Source organism: Silene latifolia, chromosome 11, assembly GCF_048544455.1.
Source record: "Silene latifolia isolate original U9 population chromosome 11, ASM4854445v1, whole genome shotgun sequence".
Lineage (NCBI taxonomy): Eukaryota > Viridiplantae > Streptophyta > Magnoliopsida > Caryophyllales > Caryophyllaceae > Silene > Silene latifolia.
The window spans coordinates 67965023-67983921 of record NC_133536.1 but is presented as its reverse complement, the minus strand read 5'-3'; the positions used below and the strand labels follow the sequence as shown (position 1 = coordinate 67983921).

At 39.7% G+C, this 18899-nt stretch overlaps 1 protein-coding gene and 1 non-coding gene across 3 annotated transcripts; both read right to left on the bottom strand.

The window, feature by feature from the left end:
* Positions 1–1253: 1253 nt before the first annotated feature.
* Positions 1254–4954, bottom strand: LOC141614912 (uncharacterized). Of its 2 annotated transcripts, XM_074433591.1 has the most exons (3): positions 4694–4954; positions 1619–2547; positions 1254–1532 (listed from the first exon to the last, which is right to left on the bottom strand). In XM_074433591.1, exons 2-3 carry the CDS (start codon positions 2520–2522, stop codon positions 1489–1491), a joined length of 948 nt encoding a protein of 315 aa, XP_074289692.1. In that variant the 5' UTR covers positions 2523–2547; positions 4694–4954; the 3' UTR covers positions 1254–1488. The 2 variants fall into 2 exon arrangements, with proteins under 2 accessions (XP_074289692.1, XP_074289691.1); XM_074433590.1 differs by lacking the exon at positions 4694–4954 and having other exon boundaries at positions 1619–2800.
* Positions 4955–12182: 7228 nt separating this feature from the next.
* On the bottom strand, positions 12183–12289 carry LOC141615838 (small nucleolar RNA R71). Its single transcript, XR_012530232.1, has one exon. It is a non-coding gene; the product is annotated as a small nucleolar RNA R71 (small nucleolar RNA).
* Positions 12290–18899: the final 6610 nt, after the last annotated feature.

Genomic DNA, 18899 nt, shown 5'->3' with positions numbered 1-18899 from the left:
AGATACGAAAGAACTTATCTTCATAAGACTCTCAATTCTATGCCAATTTTCTCTCACATAGATTCAAAATCTAGAATACTTTGCATCCCTTTCCAAGTCTTCCAATTACTCTTGCCAGAAGAGAGCATTGGTACATAATACTCAATAAGTAATATGTCTTTAATGTATAAGACATGGGAAAAACAATTCTAGCTCCCACTTAACTTCATGTATATCATGATTCTTCAATCATGTGAATGAAACAATTCACTATAATCACATGAATGAAAAGTATAATCCTTTAATGCTTGCTTAAGACCATCCTAGGTTTACTTAAGAAAGCTATGCATAATATGTTAGGATTCTTAGATCTTCATCTAAGGTTTTGTGTTTTATAAACATTTCCTTCTCTAAATTCCCATTTTAGAAAAGCGAATTATATTTGCCATTCTTCATCAAAATGAAATGCGGCAATTCCTAACACAATTTACCTTGATCAACATCTTCATGTAAATCTTATGCATTTAAGTACTCAAAAGCTCTATTCAATTTAAGGAGACACTTTCCTTTAAGTAAATCTACTTTCGAGTAACAATTTTCGGATTGTAATGCTTCGGCTCAAATGTAACATGGTCATAATACTATCACTTTCACAAAGTAATATTTTTAAACAATAAAGACATGTGCGATAAACTCCCACTGAACTATGCTCTCAATCTATCTTCATAGACTATAGTTCAATACCAACTCCCACTCTATAATACTATTACTTTCACAAAGTAACATTTCAACTAGAAGAGCTGTTTGTGACGATTCAATCTACTCCCACTCTATCTCTCAGAAATACACCTAATTTTTTGAGAGATAGCTTTGTGAGTTACAAACATATATTTAACGGAGTATTAGGAGTTTTCCAAGACTATATATTAACTTTTAAAAGGCCATCCTAACATGGCAGCTAGATAATATACGTGTCTTATCCATGTCATCTATTTAATAGACTCTCTATTCTAGGTATCTCACGGTTGACCATCCAATTAGAATAATATGTCCATTTGGTATCGTGAATTCCCTACTTGATGAATTCAAAAAACTCATTACAACTCTTAGAATTGATCTTATATAAGTAAGTTGTTACTTTAAGTAACAAAGTCATAAGGAGAATCAGATTCATAGCTTATGGACATATAATGATCCCATCATCATAATCGTCTACTTGATCAATTTAAGTTGTTTATCTAATGTTTCTCTACGCAAGTAATTAATGATGATGATTTTAGAACAAACAACATAATAAAACAAGTGATTTGGGTTGAAAACCAAATCACCAATATCCAAAATACAACCCGTGTTTAAAGGATACAAACCAATTTCCAAGTCACACGAGGAAATCAAAATAGTTCTAAAAACATGAAATTCATCATAAATTTAAAGACAAAGCAAATTTAAAAGCCAAGCTTCCATTGATTCATCACCATGGTCGGCTACTCTAGCTTTCCTTGTGATCCTCTAGACTTGCTTCTCCTTGCCTTTGTCCTTGCTAGGAGGGGGCCCTATTTACAATAAAAAGGGTAATTATCACAACTTGTATCACATACTAATTGAGATTGAAACATAAAAGATAGGGATATTTATATACCTACTGGAGTAACCTTTCCAGCTTTGATGTCGCCAAGATACTTGGAACAGTTTCTCTTCCAATGTCCAACTCCACAACAATAGTGGCACTTGTCCCCGGAGGGGGCACTGTACTTGGGCTTGGAGGATCTTGCTTCATAAGTCTTAGCTATGTTCCTGTTGGGAGTTCGCTTCTTTCCCTTTTTCCCGCTTTTCTTGAAAGTTCCCTTGCTCTTTTGATTAACATTGAGCACATCTTTGGTGGTGCTAACACTTAGCCCCATATCCCTTTCGGCTTGCACAAGCATTTTGTGCAACTCATCAAGGGAAACCTTCTTATCTTGCATATTAAAATTCACCCGGAATTGAACATATGCTTTGATTTTGTTTAGGGAATGAAGAATTCGATCAATCACGAGTTCATCGGGAATTTCCACCTTATGCATTTTCAAGGTCTCAACATGCTCCATCAACTTGAGCACATGTGGGCTCACCTTTTGGCCCTCTTTGATGTTAAGATCAAAGAATGCGGAAGCCGCCTCATATTGAATGACCCTAGGAGCTCGTGAAAACATGTTCACAAGCTTCATGTAGATCTCATGAGCGGTGCTAATCTTTATAGCACTTCGTTGGAGTTCGGCCTCCATAGCAAATATCAATACATTTTTCATTGCGGCCGACTCCTTTTGGTAATCCTCATAGGCTTGCCTAGCGGTGGACCTAGTATTAGGTGGTTCGGTGGGAGATGCCTCGGTAAGGTAACGAAGCTTGTCGTCACCTTGCGCGGCCAAGCGAAGTTGTGCATCCCAATCGGCGAAATTGGACCCATTCTTTTCTAACTTACATCGATCCATGAAGGATCGGAGCCATGACACATTGGAAAGCGGGGTGGAACTAGTGGATGCGGACGCGTTTGGAGTTGCCATTGCAGTTGATTAAAACAAATTTTGACTACAAAATAGGAAATGAAGGAATTTAATTATCATCTATCGTTTTAATAATACTCGTTAATTTAACTACAAGTATTGCATTTATATAGTGACCTCCACCCAACTACATAAATGATTCCGAGATCCAAATTCATATTAACTTGGGCACGGTGAGCCGATTCATCCCTTATTAATATAACTCGGTAGATTAACCTTTTAATCGATTCTACTTTTAGAACTCTCGGTCGATAAAAATTACTCTAATTCTCATCTTTAGCCCGGAACACATGCGACTACGGTCAACAATACTTCCGTTGTGAAATTGGTACTTCATGAGTTTCTACTATTTGGTAAGGCTTTATCTCAATTTTTAATATGTGAGAGGTCTTGCCAATTTATTATCTATCACGTTTTAAGTGAACTAAAGCGGTGAACTACGATAATTATAATTGACACGGTCGATGACTCGATATGAAATGCATGTGTTGTTATGGCGATTTGGCAATGCATGCAACATATTAAAAGAAATGCAAAGCAATAAATAAAATTCCTAGTATGGCCTTCCTAAAATAGAAAATCAAATAATCTATTACATATTCGGAAACCAACTCCTTTGGTCCCTTGAATCTTCAAGTGACACGCCTCCCAAGACACCGTCTTCGTCGGATCACCTTTCCGAATGGCACCGTCTTGAAGATGCTCCATAATTACAAATAATAATAAAAATACAAAGCTATTCCTATTATACATTTGTAAAATGGAAAATGCTAATAAAAATAAAATAAAAGTGATTCGAGATCACATTAAATTACAACCGAATCAATATTCCCTTTCATTACGGGTAATATCGATTAAAACTAAGGCCATACTAAGATAAAATTACATAATTCAAAATTATATAAATAAAAGACATTCAACAATTGAAATATGCAGCATTATAATATGTACCTTCATGCCAAATTATGTGCCAAATCGCCCTATTTAACTTATATCGTACATATAACCCGGTTTCATGGAAATACGTGATAATAACCTTTTAAAATCACTAATTAACACTTAAATCACATCTAAGCTCAAGTTAATTATCCTAACACATTTTAGGACTCAAAAATTAGTCATCACTAAATTTTTTGACAATAATTCAACTTGATTTAATTTTATGCTCATTTTTGACCTTAAAATCATTATTTATATGAAATAAATCCAAATTAAATCATAAATGTTTCAAAATTTGAATTTTAAATTTTTGAACATTCTGGAATAACTCCATGACCCTCATAATGTCAAAAAACATGGTTAAAATTTTCGAATTAATTTTGAGAAAATATAGTTGCATTTTATCGGTTTTATCTCATAAAATACATAAAGTATCCGAAAATTACTCCAATAATTTTTACAACTTTAGATCTGATTATTGGGATATTAATGCAACTTAAAATAATTTTCTCAAGCCATGAAATACGTTTTAGCTAATTTTTGCTAAAATAGTCACTATTTATGCCATTTTTACTCAAAAATCCATAAATCATGCTAAATCAGATATTTAAATTTAGAAATTTACATACTCTCTGTAAATATTGCATGTGACAACATATTAAAAGATCATGGCTTAATTCGAAATTTTACTATTTTTAACCATTTTACCTCTTTTAATCCATTTTTATCTCATAAAAATTATAAATCATGCAAAATTAATCAAATTAACTCGTCCTTTTACACACAACTTGTAAAATATGCATGTGAGGTCATATAAATTTTTCAAGGTCATAAACAAAATTTAACTATTTTTAGCATTTTAATTCCCATTTTAGTCATAAAAATGTAATAAAATGACCAAAAATCCTTAAAATGAGCAATAAATTTCCATGAATCATAAAAATGACCTAAAAACATTTTAGGACCAGAATATATAACATGCATGGTGATTTCGTGGCTTATACTTACAAATCACAAATTTTTTAAGTTTTATATGTTACCCTTTTAACTCGGAAAAACAATAAACGATTATGCATGCAACATCCTTATGCTCTGATACCACTTGTTAGGTTCATATACCTATTATTAGACTCCTCTAATAGTGAACTAATTAACTTATTAATTATTTGTTCTTTAGATCTAGTGCATGCATAACAAAATGAAAGATTTATAAGAAAAACAATGTTCCTTACATTGTTGGTTGGTTCGAAAATTTGGGCACAAGTAAGGTCACCTTCCTTCACTTGTTCTTGAGCTTATAATGATGGATGATCCTCCTAAGACTCCAAGTTTAGAAGCCACTCCAATAAATTGCACCCAAGATTAATCCCAAAAATTCCTACTAATATTAACTAGATATGTAGTAGAAATATTACCTTAATAATACTAATAATCTTATATTACTACTTCTAGTAATAGATTTGGTGTATTAGTATTTATTGAGAGGTTGTAAGAATTTTGCATGTGCGAAAGCTAGAGAGATATGAGGATTTTCAAGCAAAAACACAAGTAGTCATAAAATGAGCAACCAAATGCCCATTTTATCAAGCCAAAACCGGTTGGCATGGGGCAAAGAAAGAATCTTTTGCCTTCTGTTTTTACTCTTTGTTTTTGTAGGTAGTGTGTAGGCTTTAAGCTTTGTAAGACATGTCATGGATAAGTCACTATCACACATTTTTATAACAAAAAGAACAAGACAAAACAAGAGCATCTCTTGCTCTCATTTGGCCGAAATAATAGACCTTATATGGTCTATTTTTGCCTTTTGTCATTTGTCCCACAAATGCTTATAAGTCATATGTTCAACTATCTTACATTTTTAATTATTAATGTAATCATTTAACACTTAAATATTCCCATTAATAATATAATATACACTCCACTTTATGAGTAGTATACTTCCATTATATCAATATATAATGGGTCTCATAATTACTAGTTAGTTAAAATTACAACTTCTTGTAACTATAAATAACTAATTACCTCTACCTCAAAACTTATATTAATATCTCAACTAATTTAGTAATATAACACTTAATTACTAAATTTAATCTTTATTTAATCACATTAAAATAAGACGCAAAATTGCACTCCCATAATTAAGGAATTAATTAATCTGTATCGCATACAATTAATTAAATATCTATTTGGGCTTCATCCTATAGGTGTGACCTAAAGGGATCAACTGACCACCATCGTCACACGACAGTAATGTCAAACTCTAGTTAGCCAATCATTACCGATTAATGACGGTAAGTCGACTGTATAAAGAATCATCCCTCACGTATTCTTAGTATGAGATTTAATTATGATATTAAATCATGTGATCGCACTATTGTTGAGGACACATTTCCCAACATGCATTAGCCACAACGTTTTCTTTCCCTTCATGGTATATGATATCCATGTCATAATCCCATATAAGCTTCATCCACCTCCTCTGTCTCATGTTCAGCTCCTTTTGAATAAAGATGTACTTTAGACTCTTGTGATCTGAAAACACCTTAAAGGTCGCCCCATAAAGATTGTACCCCCAAATCTTGAGAGCAAACACAACTGCACGCAACTCTAGATCATGTGTCACATAGTTTTCCTCATAAGGCTTCAATTGCCTAGAAGCATAGGCAATAAGTTTCCCGTTCTGCATCAACATACAAGCCAACCCGTTCTTTGAAGCATCAGTATAAACCTCAAAGTTCTAACACCCTTCAGATAAAGCTAAGACTGGAGCTGTGGTCAAACGCTCCTTTAATGTTTAGAACGCCATCTCACAACTTTCATCCCATCGAAACCTATTCTCTTTCCTCATCAACGCTGTCATAGGTCTGGCAAACTTTGAAAAGTCTTTCACGAACCGACGATAGTACCCAACCAAACCCAAGAAACTCCTGATCTCTGCCACATTCTTTGGTGCTTCCCACTTAGACACCGCCTCCATCTTGGTAGGATCCACAGATACACCCTCTTTAGAATCACATGCCCCAGAAAGGCAACTTCCTCGAGCTAGAACTCACACTTAGAAAACTTTTCATATAGCTAGTTGTCGCGCAGAGTTTGTAACACCAACCTCAAGTGCTCCTCATGTTCCTCCTTAGTCTTAGAATAGATTAAGATATCATCTATGAACACCACCACAAACTGATCTAAAATCTGACTGAAGACCCGGTTCATCAAATCCATAAACACTCCTGGTGCATTAGACAACCCAAACGGCATCACCACGTAGTCATAGTGACTATTCATCGATCGAAAAGCCGTCTTTGGTATGTCTTCATCCCGAATCCTCACTTGATGGTACCCTGATCTCAGATCAATCTTTTAAAAGACTGATACCCCCACTTAGATGACCAAACAGATCATCTATCCTTGGCAAAGGATACTTGTTCTTCACTGTGACACTGTTCAGCTCCCTGTACTCGATACACAACCTCAAGCTCCGATCTTTTTTCTTCACAAACAAAACTGGTGCTCCCCACGGCGATACACTAGGTCAAATGTATCCCTTATCTATCAAGTAATCCAACTACTTCTTCAGCTCTACTAACTCTTTAGGACCCATGCGGTACGGGGCCTTAGAGATCGGTCACGTCCCTGGCTTCAACTATACACTGAAATCTATATCCCTCTTCGGTGGCAAACCTGGTATCTCTTCCGAAAAAACATATTCAAACTCCCCCACCACTGGTATCTTCTCTGCCGTCGGCGTAACCATACTATGATCTTCCACATGCCATAGAATCAAAGGACACCCCTTCCTCAGATAAGACTTCAAGGTCACAGTTGCAATCACTTTGAATTTGGGTTTGACAACAAACCCACGATAAGACACACTAACTCCCTTAGGACCTCTCAAAGAGACTTTCTTTTGGTGACAATATATTCTAGCCTTGTACTTACCCAACCAATCCATACCAACTATCATCTCAAAACCGGCCATAGGAAATTCTAAAAAATCCAGTGGAAGATCAACCTGCCCAACTATCATAGATACACCCATATACAACCTCCCACAAGACACTCACTCACCTGACAGTATAAAAACCTCATGTTTTACAGACTCAAACTCTCTCAAGCCCGACGATACAAAAGAGTGCGACGCCCCCGAATCAAACAAAATAAAGGTAGAAACATCATTAACAAGAAAGGTACCCGTGATCACGTGTGCATCATCCTCAGCAGCTTTTTTGTCCATCATGAATAACTTGCCACTGGTCTTTTGCCCACCTCCTTGAACTATACTAGCTGAAGTAGATGGCTTGGCAGCTGACCCCTGATTGTAGTTAGCCGCTGGTTTCTGATAAGTATTACTGCCATTGCGGTTGGTCCCACCGTTGTTATTACCATGCCCATCTTGATTATTCCATGACCCAGTCGGTCGGTTGCTAGTATCACTCTGAGTCGGACTCTGCGAAAAGCTTCCCTGCGATGACCTCTATAAACCACTCCCCCCGGCACTAGTACACTCATGCCTCTTGTGGCCTATACTACCACAGTTGAAACAAGAGATACTCCAGCTGCTACTGCTACCACCACGACCACGCCCATAAGAAGCTCCACCACTAAAACCCAATCCCGATGTGTAAGCCCTTGCCTAGTTATGATTACCCATCTCGTAGCTAGACTGACCACCTCCCTCACTCTCAGCCTTGCTCTTTTCAGGACCTCTCTCCTTGTTCTCTTTGGGCATCTCGACCGATCTCTCAGCTCTCCTTGCCCTCTCATTAACTTCCTTAGCATCTGTAAGGACCCCAACCGGTAACTTCTCCATTATCTGATAGGTTAACCCCTTCTCGAACCGCAGTGCCAAGTTCTCCTGACTCCGCCCCCATGCCCTCTGCATAGCTCGATTTCTCATTAAACTTGTAGTAATACTCAACCACAGTCATATCCGAAGTCATCTTGAAAGAATCGAACTCCTTTCTCAGCTTACAACGAACATGTTCTGGAACAAACTCCCGATGCATAGTTCTTTTTATTTGATGTGACTCATATTTGTGCACATTTAGTCCCCAAACTAGCCTCGTTCCTATGCTTTCTAGTGCTTATTAGGGTCGTTTCTTATCTTTAGTTCCCTACTTCGCATATTATTTTAGGTTTTGTGTGCTTGGTAGGAGAGGATTTCTAGCCTTGCATTTATGGAGCAAAGTGGAGCTAAATAGAGTGCATATAATGACCAAGCATCAAAGAGGAGACCATTACTAAAGGCCTAAGTGAATAAATAAAGTAGAATGGACAATGATGAAGACCCCTACGACCTCCCAACGATCCCCACGGATCCTTAGGCAGTCAAAGAAGAAGAATAAGAGCTGATCAAAGATCCGGACGTCCCGAGCTCAGGTCGGGCGTCTCAAGCCTCAATCCAGGCATCTCACGGTCAGGTCGAGCGGATCCGTGGGCAGCACGAGCTTGTTTTAAGGCCAAGTCGGGCGGTTCTTTATGGGACTTCCAAAGCACTAATCTTCTTCTTAGGGACTTAATCGTTATTTAAGCCCTTAGTTACTCTAATACATGTACTTAGTATAAATACCCCATTGTGTTAGGGGATTAATCACCAAGTTATAGTTTAGCATTAATCAATTTTAGATATTACTAATCAAGTTGTATTCACTCAATTCAATATTAATCAAATCTTAATTCCTCTTGAATCATTGAAGTGTTCTTAGTTTTAGTTGGATAGTTTTAAGACTATTGGGTTTATTGAAGACTTGACAACTCTTCATCATTCATCAAGTGTTCTTCTATTATTCTTTGCTTCTTATTTGGATCATCCTTAAGTTGGTATAATCCCTTTTACCCATGCTTAATTATTGCTTTACTCATTCATCATGTTTAACTTTGCTAATATGATTGACACCTTTATTAACATGTTTACAATAATCATGAGTGTGTAGTCTCCTAGCTAGCTAGGGTTAATGGGGGATTAGGGGAACTAAAACATGGGGGTATATCTATACTTAATCTAATATGTTTTCATAAGATTGCTTGCTTGGTGTAGTTTCAACTTATGCACATGTTATGCTTGATAAATTGCTTGATTGAAAACCTTGCATGCATACATCTCTTATATATTCAACAAGACTTGTAAGATATAAACTAACTCGAGTCTTGTTAGAGCATGCATAAAATTTGAATAGGAAGAAACTAAGTCGACTTGTAGGTGTTGTACAGTCTTGACCGACTCGGCTCCGGGACTTAAATCTTCCTAGGAGTTGTAAGACATAAACTAATTCGATTCCACTACAACAATAATTTGCTTGCAACTATGTAAACATGTTTGTATGATCACCACTATGAATTCCCTATGAACTCACCCTAGTGCCTTAATCTATTGTTCACAAACCCCTACTTTACTTTACTTGTTTTACTTTCATTTCTTTACATTTCATTGTTAAGTAGTTTAGTTTGATATCTGTGATACCCTAAGACATAGCTCTCTTCAATCGATAACTTAATTCAATACCCGTCCTTTGGTGTAACACCCTCATTTATCTAATAGCCTTAACTAGGCCTTCCTAGATAAGTGAGACTGTTACCATCTCGGAATGACCGAGGTAGTGAATAAAAGAGTTTAGCAAACCAAGACAATTTAAATAAATTAAACTCAAATGTCTTTTACATATTCTTTTCTTCTCAAAATAAAAACAATACAATATTGCAGCGGAATTAAAAGACAACTAGTGGTGATAAATAACTAAATAGTGAGCTAAAGCTAAGTCGTCCAGTCCATATCCTCACACACCTCCCAAGCCCCTAGCCAGCCAGTCTCAAGTACCTGCCAAGTCTGCTACCCAGTTACGGTTCATCACAGGTGTTCACGAATACACTGTCAACCATGAGGTTGGGTAGGAATAAACTAAACAACAATAATTATTTAATATAAAGCACAACCAGCCAATATGCAGTAATTGCCAACTCATCCAACCATACCGTAACTAACTCAACGATTTCACTGGCAGTAGCATAACCCCCTTAACACCGTTCCATGCTCAACTCAACTGGCAGTGGTACTCTCATACCATGCTCAACTCAACTGGCAGTGTTACTCTCATACCATGCTCAACTGGCAGTAGTACCCTCCGTACTATGCACATCTGGCGGTAACAACTCTCTTGTTATGCACAACTGGCAATAACATCTCTTTCGCTATGCACAACTCATCACAATACTCGTATGACTTATCAATAATAATCGCAACAGTATAAATAACAGTGACATCCATCTCGACATTTAATATAATAATCTTAACCACAATTCTTTATAAAACTTATCTCAGACATAACTCCGTCATATAAGAACGTAACACAAGGTTGAGTAAGATATTCCTACCTGATCAGCAAATTTCAATAATGTAATCCGAATAAATTGAAATCCAATTAACAAAGCTTCTCACAACTCCGTCACCTTTTATCGCCAATTGCTCCTTAATTCTCTTCTTCTTTCTCTTAAATCTCTTCCTTCTTCTTTAATAAATTATTTTTTTCAGATTTCTTTGTATTTATAGGCTAGGTTTAGCATGTGTAAGACACTAATTAGGAAATTATTATAAATTACCTTATTACTATTATAATAGTGAAATACAATTATTATTATTATTATTTTTATTATTATTATTATTACTACTATTATTATTATTATAACATAATTATCGAGTATTATTATTATTCTATTAGTTATCGTATATTGTTATTACCCAATTGTCATCCCGACTCATTATTCTATTATTTTATTAATTATTTCCGTCTAACTACATAATCCGCAATTATTATAATTAATAAATATAACTAATCACTATAATTTAAAAAATATGATTTATGAAATATAATTAAAATACGGGGTATTACATTTGGAATCCGACCTTTACTTGCCACTCTACGTACTAAGAGTAGTTTTTTTAGTTTATAAATATTGTTTTGGTTGGTTATCTTAGACGACAAAGTTTCGAACCGTACCAAAAATGGCGTCGTTGCCGGGGAACGGTGTTCAATTAAATTGTTATCATTTGTTGTTTTTAGTTGTGTCTTTCTTGACCTTGGGGAAGTCAAATTCCTCAAGGTAGTTTTAATTGTTTTCTAGTTGTTTGCTTTTTGCATGTCTAGGAGATCACAAGATAGACTTTTGCCTATTGATCCCGAGATTGAAAGGACCTTGACCAATATTAGAAGAGTTGTTAGAGGAACTTCGACAAGTGTGGGTATAGGAGAACTTGTGGACATTGGTATTGTCCAATCGGATAGTGTTAAGTTTACCAACCCTTTTGCAATACAAGGAGGGGAGAACCCAATTAAAAACCAACCACAAAATCAACCCACAATGCCTAAATTCTCATCTCATTCCATACCAACCGAGGAGAACCTAACAAATGGTACTCAAACAAAACCTCATTTAACCGGTAATTTCATTGCCAAATCCGCATTCATATAATTAGTTGAGAGAAGTCAATTTGCAGGGATGCCTAGTGAAGATTCTCATCTATATATGAAGACTTTTTGTGACTATTGTGATGCAATCTCTCAAACCGGAGTGACCCAAGACCAAATTCGATGGGTGTTGTTTCCCTTTTCCTTGATCGGAACCGCAAAGCAATGGTTAAAGAGCCTAGACAAGGCTACCCTTGGTATTGATTCATGGAAGAAGTTAGCACTTGCCTTCTACAAGAAGTTCTTTCCTCCGGAGAAGACTAACATGTTGAGAGCCCAAATCACCGGGTTCAAGCAAAGGGATGAGGAATCATTATATGAAGCATGAGAGAGATTCAAGGATACTTGTGGCTCTTGTCCTCACCACGGACTTAGTGAATGGTTCCTTTTTCAACAGTTTTGGAATGGCTTATATGAGGACTCACGAAATGTGCTTAATATAGGTTCCAATGGAAGGTTCACCGCGGTTGATGACAACCAAACATGGGCCAAAGTCGAAGAGACGGCGATTCATAATTCCCAATATAGCAGGCCATGAAAGGCCACTAGAGGAGGGACGCATGAGGTGGATTCCATCACACAATTGGGTGCTCAACTAAGTGCTCATATCGACACCATAAACTTGAAGCTTGAGAAAGCCATGGCTAAGCTTGATGAAGCTTCCCAATAACCCAAACAACATGTCAATGCTATGATGGCAACATCCTCAATCCCAAATGGAGTGTATGAAAGTTGTGGAACCTTGGGACATGATCAAAGCGAATGTAGAGGAACAAATGAACAAGTGAATGCCTTCCAAGCATACAAAAATGGCACAACTTATTCTAACTACTACAATGAGAATACCAAATTCCATCCAAATCTTTCATACAAGAGCCAAAATGTCCAAAATCCTCAACCCACATATGCACCTCCTATAATGAGAAATCCGACCAAATCTGAGTCAACCCCATGCCTTGACGGACAAGCCGTCATTTTCGCCTTTGGAGAGGACAACATCAAGCACCTCGGCTATGAGGACATCATCAACATTGCTCTAAAGGACAACCGGTTCGATCCCACCGCCTTAATCTCTGATACTGACCCAGAGAAAGCTACACAAGGCTGGAGGAAAACTGTTATGTGGACTGATCATCAAGGCCGCATTCTCAAGGTCGCAACTGTAGAAGGCCCTTTGTTCAAGGCGAAAAGTGAATAAGAGTCCGAATCTAAGTAAGAGTCAGAGTCTGTCTTAGCTCCTGGTACTCCTGATGTCCCGGTCTAGGTCCCATTTCCACTATTTTATAACAAACTTGTGGCTGCTTCAGAGGCCGAGTCAACTAAGGTTATCCCCACTCCCATGAAAGGTAGCAACCTAGATCTTGTGCCAGGGGCCACCTCCTCTACAGTGTCGCCTTTGACTACCCATGAGATGTCTGTCCTATCCGAGCTTTTCACTCAAGTCAACTTAATGAACGCTAAGTTTGCTAATGACTCGTCTCATTTTAACTACAATGCAATTCTGAACGAATATGAGGAATTTGACTTGAGTGATTACCCACCTCACCTAGCCAAATAACTTAACAAACGAGAAGATAGGACTCCCATAATTGAGGAGACGGAACCTATTAACGTAGGAACCGACAACATACCTCAAGAACTTAGGATAGGGACCCCTCGGAGAGACAGCAATTCATCGACCTCCAAATACAAGGACGTATTCGCCTGGTCCTAAAAACACATGCCTGGAATCGACAGGGAGATTGCAGAGCACAGGATACCCATTAAGCCCGGAGCCATACCTGTGAAACAAAAGTTGCGCCGAATCCGCCCTGAATGGGCCCTGAAAATCAAGGAAGAGGTAGATAAACAGTTTAAAGCCGCTTTCATCAAAGTGTCTGAATGCTCTGACTGGGTGGCCAACATAGTCCCCGTACCCAAGAAAGACGGGGGAATTCGGGTTTACGTCGACTTTAGGGACCTAAACAAAGCAAGTCCGAAAGACAACTTTCCACTACCAGATGTTGACATCCTGCTGGATAACACCGCCGAGCACGCCTTACTATCATTCATGGACAGGTATGCTGGGTACAACTAGATCAAAATGGCTGAGGAAGACATGCACAAGACTACATTCACTACACAGTGGGGTACATACTGCTACACGGTCATGCCCTTCGGTCTAATCAACGTCGGAGCAACCTACTAAAGAACCGCTACCACTCTCCTACATGACATGATGCACAAGGGGATGAAGGTATATCTCGATGACATGATAATCGAACCAAAAGAGCAGGACGACCACATCAGCGCCCTTCGGAACTTCTTCGCTCGCCTTCGGAAATACAACATGAGAGTAAATCCTCTGAAGTGTGCATTCGGGGTCACCTCCGGACAACTCCTGGGACACGTCGTCAGCAAAAGAGGCATCGAAATTGAACCTACCAAAATCAAGGCCCTTCAACAAATGCCTTGGCCTAAGAACGAGAAGGAGATTCGGGGATTTCTCGGTCAAGACCAATACATCAGCCGCTTCATAGCCAAACTCACTATGATTTTTAAACCAATATTCAAGAAGCTTCCCTCCTACGATCACACCAATTGGGACGACGACTGTCAAAACGCCTTCGACAAGATAAAATAGATCCTATCCAAACCTCATGTCCTCATGCCGCCTCAACAAGGAATTCCCTTATCCCTATACCTGACTATCACCGATACAGCCATGGGAGCAATGCTAGCACAAACAGTCGACGGCGAAGAAAGAGCCATCTACTATATCAGCAAAACGTTCATCGAGTATGAGACAAGGTACACCCAATTGGAAAAGACATGCTTTGCCCTAGTCTGGTCAACAAAGAAGCTGCGGCATTACATGCTCAGGTACACGGTTCACATCTACTCCAAAATGGACCCTATCAAATACTTCTTCGAAAAACCTGTACTAAATGGAAGGCTGTCTAGATGGATACTCATGCTATCCAAATTTGACCTCAAATTTGTACCCCTCAAGATTATCAAGGGAAGGGCAATCGCCGACTTCCTAGCAGAAAATCCCATCAACGAGGATACAACGACCGCCACATGGTCACTTCCTGACGAAGACATCCTTTGTGCCGACACTGACGCATATGACTTATACTTAGTTGGTGCATCAAACCTGAGAGGCTTCGGGGTAGGAATCCTCCTAATATCACCAGAAGGAGAACATGTTCCGATCTCTGTCAAACTAGACTTCGTCGTCACCAACAATGCCGCCGAATTTGAAGCATGCCTCATCGACCTAGAAGCAGCCATAAGACTTGGCATCAAGAGACTGAGGGTCCACGGTGTTGGGATCATGGCAAATCCGAAGCGACAGCGTAGCCCCCTACCGAGTAAGGATCAATCTGGAGGCTGAGTTCTTCGATCAAGTTGACTAGTTCCACTTGCCACGAGAGGAAAATCAATTTGCTGATGCCCAGGCAAAACTTGTCGCGCTCGTCAACATACCTGATGATATGACAGCGATGCCTTTATGTGTCGAGAGAAGAAGCCAACCAGTTCACATATGCGCCATCAACAACGACAAGTAAAACCATGTCGAACCTTGGTACCAAGCCATCCTTAACTACAAAATCAAAAACGAATTCCCTCCCAACTCTGAAACAAGAGCACAAAGAGCCATCCGTTTACTTGTATCACAATTCGTGATAAACCAAGAACAACTATACAAAAGAACACCCCAAGGGATCCTTATCCTTTGCATTGATCACCACAAAGCCAAAAACGGCATGGGAGAGGTCCACGACGGAGAATGCGGCCCTCACATGAGCGCGATGATGCTGACCCAAAAAATCATGCGGTTAGGCTACTACTGGACCACCATGGAAGCCGATTGCATAAACTACGTCAAACGTTGCCACAATTGCCAAATCTTCGCCAATATACAACACATACCACCATCCCTTTTATACACCATGACATCACCCTGGCCTTTCTCGACCTAGGGCATCGACATCATCGGGAAAGTCAACCCGGTAGGCACCAAAGGGCATTGCTTTGTCCGCGTCGCCATCGACTACTTCACCAAATGGGTGGAAGCACAGTCTTATGCAGTCTTGACCGCCAAACAAGTGGCCAAGTTCATCCAGGATAACATCTGCAAATATGGGGTACCCCATGAAATCATCATCGACCAAGGCTCCCACTTCCGGGCGGACACACAAGCCTTGCTGGACAAATACAAAATTGAGCGGCATTGATCATCCCCATATCGTCACCAAACCAACAGAGCGGTAAAGGCAGCAAACAAAACTCTTGTCACCATCATCAAGAAGATGCAAGATAATTACCGCGATTGGCCGAGCAAACTCCCATTCTCACTCTGGGGATAGCGAACCTCCATTCGAACACCCACAGGCGCCACACCCTTCTACATAGCATACGGTATGAAGGCGGTTCAACCAGTAGAGTTGGAGGTCCCATCTCTATGTATCCTACTGGAGAGTCAAGTTCCTGAGGCGGAATAGACCCGTCGAAGGTTCGAACAAATCACGCTTCGAGACGAGCGACGACTCAATGCCTTGCACATCGTCCAGCTATACCAGCGACGTATACAACGGGCATTCAACAAAAAGTTCAAACCCAGGAACATCAAAGAAGGCGACTTGGTCCTCAAGTCGGTTCGAGCACCACTACCCGTCGATCTGAGGGGGAAATTCAAACCCGATTGGGTCGGGCCATACCTTTTCAAGAAGATACTTTCGAGGGGCGCGGTGAGACTGAGTGACCTAGACGGGGAGGATTTTACAAACCCGACCAACCTAGACCAACTCAAGAAATACTACCCTTGAACCCTAGCAATCAACGAACCTTACCCTAGTTTCACAACTAGCGACCAAAATATCCCTTTCAAGTCAAGTTCCTAAACGCGTTCTGATTTGAAATTGCATGTTTTATCGAGTCTAAGTTGCGGCACCTTGCCACGTTTCAAACTTCCTTTGATCTGTCAAAGGCAACATCCATTTGCACTCATACAAAAAAACAACTGAACTACAAGCATGGTTTGATTTCACCTTTTCAGGTGGTAGGCAGTCCTTTCTTACACAAGAAGGATACAACCACAACAACCCAAATAAAATTAACAAAACTTTTCGAACTACGAGCATGGTTTGATTTCATCTTTTTCAGGTGGATACGTAGGCAGTCCTTTCTTACACAAGAAGGATACAATCATCCCCGCACAAAAAAAAATCACCCATATCAACTTCAAAAAAAAAGGGAAAAACATTCCCCTTTCCACAAAAACACAAAAAAGAAGCCTTTCTCCCTTCCCAGAAAAATCCCATTTCCCAAGTGCGATGTTTAGGATAATTCGAACCGACTTGCCTTTACAAAATGGATGGAAGAAACAAGCGTTCACAACTCTTTTGACACAAGTAATCCTCTTATTTAACTAATAATGAGAAGGATTACAAATTTGACAAGAAATAAAGCTACGCAAGTCTACAACTTGCCAAAACTAGGATGTCGATTAAGACGTCTCACATAGTAAAACTAGCACAAAATACACAATACATAGCTAGTACAACATAATAAAACGGGTAATGGAGGTCTTCATTCTTCCATTCTACCCTTGTCTTTCCCCTCGGGGTACATCTTCTCCTTGTTCTTCTTGTTGGCCCGCCTAGCTTGAACTTCCTCTTCGGAACGGATCTTAAACAGATCTAAAATGGCGACAGCCTCCGGTCTCTTGCATGACCCCAAACTTGGCCCAAGTCGAGCCCATACACAGCCACTACCTCTTTAGGACCCGCGCTTCTCCTCTTTGGTGACCTCATTACAACCGGACTAACATCATCGACAAAGCCGTCAAATAAGGCACGGTTGGCCTTGCCAACCTCTCTATAGTTCAAGTCGACGACCTCGTTCTTACGAGACTTGGACCTTCCCTCAAATGTTTGAGCTCTTGACCACTTGAGATAAGCGGGAGTCACCCATGTCGTGGCAACGGGGTTTGGTACCTCCCAAATCGGCCGAGTGGCCCAAAACCTTTCGAAGATCTTCACAAGCTCGAAATTCCAAAAAACACTCTCTTGGACAAGAGTATCTTGAGCGGGCACCTTTTGTTGTCGCCCCATTTGCCTCATTAGCCTTTCGGGATAAATGAAGGAAGCAACCTTCAAACCCACCACCGTCAAAGAAGAATAACTAGCGGCCGAAGCGGGCAACCCCGTGAAGGACATCAAGTGCCACCATTGCACCGCCCAACGGATATGAGGACCACCCTCTTCCACCAATCTCGAGGTCCAATAAGCCTCGATGGATGCAAAACTATCCAAGTACAACTTCTTCCTCATAGTAAGGTGACGGAAGGAGTAAGAAGAAGAATCAACCGGAGGCTCTACATAGCTTAGCCTCTCCAATAGCCACACTTGGAGGATCCTTGGACATCCGAATGAAGGAGCTTCTCCACAAGAGCCCTTTTTGTCCAATGCTTGGATGATCTCGCCAAGCACCAACCATGATGGATCCCAACCATGCTCCATTTGCTCAACTACATTCACAAGGGTCATACTACCATAAAATTTTGACCCCTCCTTCTTCAAAGCATCAACAAAGATGTATGCATGCACTAGGCAAAAGGCAAGAGACCTTCTCCTAGCCACCTCCGAAACATTGATGTCCAACCGGTTTGAGAAAATGTTGATAAAAGCCAACATATCCACATCATGGGGAGCAAGGAAAGAGTTCACTTGGCTCGTTGACAAGCCCAACATTGAACGAAACTTCTCTTTGTAACACAAACGAGTCGGAGGAAGCACCGGAGTACAACCCGACCATCCACCAATGGCGCCCACTTCTTCGGCAAGAGGGCAAATTTTACCTTTCGGGAAAAGGAAAACATGATGTTTCGAATCCCAAAACCGAGAACATGCTTCAAGGAATGAGGATTGCACCTTGACTTGAAGAAGCACTAACAATTGACCAACTCCCATTACAACGAGTTGATACTTCTCGG

What these genes read in the sequence shown, in the direction of transcription:
- LOC141614912 (XM_074433591.1), bottom strand. Translation starts at nt 2,522, where the DNA reads ATGGCAACTCCAAACGCGTCCGCATCCACTAGTTCCACCCCGCTTTCC. An exon ending in TGGAAAGGTTACTCCAGTAG is followed by an intron (nt 1,533 to 1,618) that starts GTATATAAATAT and finishes TATTGTAAATAG; the next exon opens with GGCCCCCTCCTAGCAAGGAC.